Below are 1,470 nucleotides of genomic sequence, written 5' to 3' on the forward strand. Positions count from 1 at the left end.
CTGTGAGTTACCGACCTCGTCGGTTATCTTCTGAAGAACGTAAAACGATTAAACGGATTATTGAAGAACTAGGGGAAGCTGGTATCATTCGTGAAAATCAGTCACCTTATGCCAGTCCTATTTTGCTAAAAAGAAAGAAATCTGGTAAAATTCGTTTATGTGTGGATTATCGTTTGCTAAACAAAAGGATTAAGTCTGATTTGCACCCTGTGCCACACATTGACGATCAGATTGATCGTTTATCCGGGAAAAAGTTATTCACTTCGTTAGATCTTAATTCTGGATATCATCAAATTCCCGTTGACGAAGAATCTATCGAATTGACAGCATTCGTTACCCCAGATGGTCATTATGAATTGTTAAGAGCCCCTTTCGGTCTTAAGAATTTACCAGCCGTTTTTCAAAGAGCAGTAAATAGAGCCCTTGGTGAGCTGCGATTCTCTTTTGCATGAGTTTATATTGATGATATACTCATAACAGCGTCGAGTTTCGACGAAGCTCTTAAAAATCTTGAATCGGTATTAGAGGCCCTGAAAATAGTAAGGTCGCCCTAAATATATCAAAATGTAAGTTTTTTCAATCCACCATCGATTACCTCGGTAGGGAAATGTCAAAGAATGGTGTGCGTCCAGGCACTAAAAAAATAAATGCCGTGATTAAAGCACCAGAACCCACAGATATAAAAGAACTGCGTTCTTTTCTCGGACTTGTAAATTATTTCAGGAAATTCATCAAGGATTTTGCTAAAATCACCGCTCCTCTTACTGAACTATTACGTAAGGAAACCCAATGGAAATGGGGTCCCGAACAATCCAATACAGTACAGGAACTGAAACGTTTGCTCACTAGTAGACCTATACTAGCACTTTACGATCCGACACTTGAGACAGAATTACATACAGACGCAAGTTCGGTTGGGCTAGGAGCGATGCTTTTATAGAAAAAGGACGGCGAGAAACGAGTCATATCATATTGCAGTCGAAAAACTACACCTTTGGAGAGAAATTACCACTCTTATGATTTAGAAACTCTTGCCATAGTCGTCGCCATTCGTGCGACAGCTGTAAAACGGGATATCAATCATAGGGTAGCGAGATGGTGGGAATACATGCAGGACTTTGTGTTTGATATCGTATATCGTTCCGGGGCTCAAGGAGCGCATGTAGATTATTTTAACCGTAATCCAGTTGATTGTATGCTCATTGACATTACTGATAGAGAATGAATTAAAGTCGCACAAATGCAAGATCCAGATTTGGAAATTACGCGTAAGATTTTAGAATCGGGAGACGTTCAACCCGATACGAAGCAATACTTTGACAAATTCGATCTCAGGGTCGGAGTAGTTTTCCGCAAAACTGAAAGTGGGAATAAGTGAGTGGTGCCTCGCGCATCACGTTTTAATATCGTGAAAATGCATCATGACGATCAAGGTCATTTTGCGGCCGAAAAGACAATTGAGAAAATCAA

General features: G+C 40.1%; 1 protein-coding gene across 1 annotated transcript; it reads left to right on the forward strand.

The window, feature by feature from the left end:
* Positions 1-607: 607 nt before the first annotated feature.
* LOC117175584 (uncharacterized mitochondrial protein AtMg00860-like) lies at positions 608-940 on the forward strand. The gene has a single exon (XM_033365291.1). It carries the CDS (start codon positions 608-610, stop codon positions 938-940), a length of 333 nt encoding a protein of 110 aa, XP_033221182.1.
* Positions 941-1,470: the final 530 nt, after the last annotated feature.

The sequence above is a fragment of the Belonocnema kinseyi genome, chromosome 6, assembly GCF_010883055.1.
Source record: "Belonocnema kinseyi isolate 2016_QV_RU_SX_M_011 chromosome 6, B_treatae_v1, whole genome shotgun sequence".
Lineage (NCBI taxonomy): Eukaryota > Metazoa > Arthropoda > Insecta > Hymenoptera > Cynipidae > Belonocnema > Belonocnema kinseyi.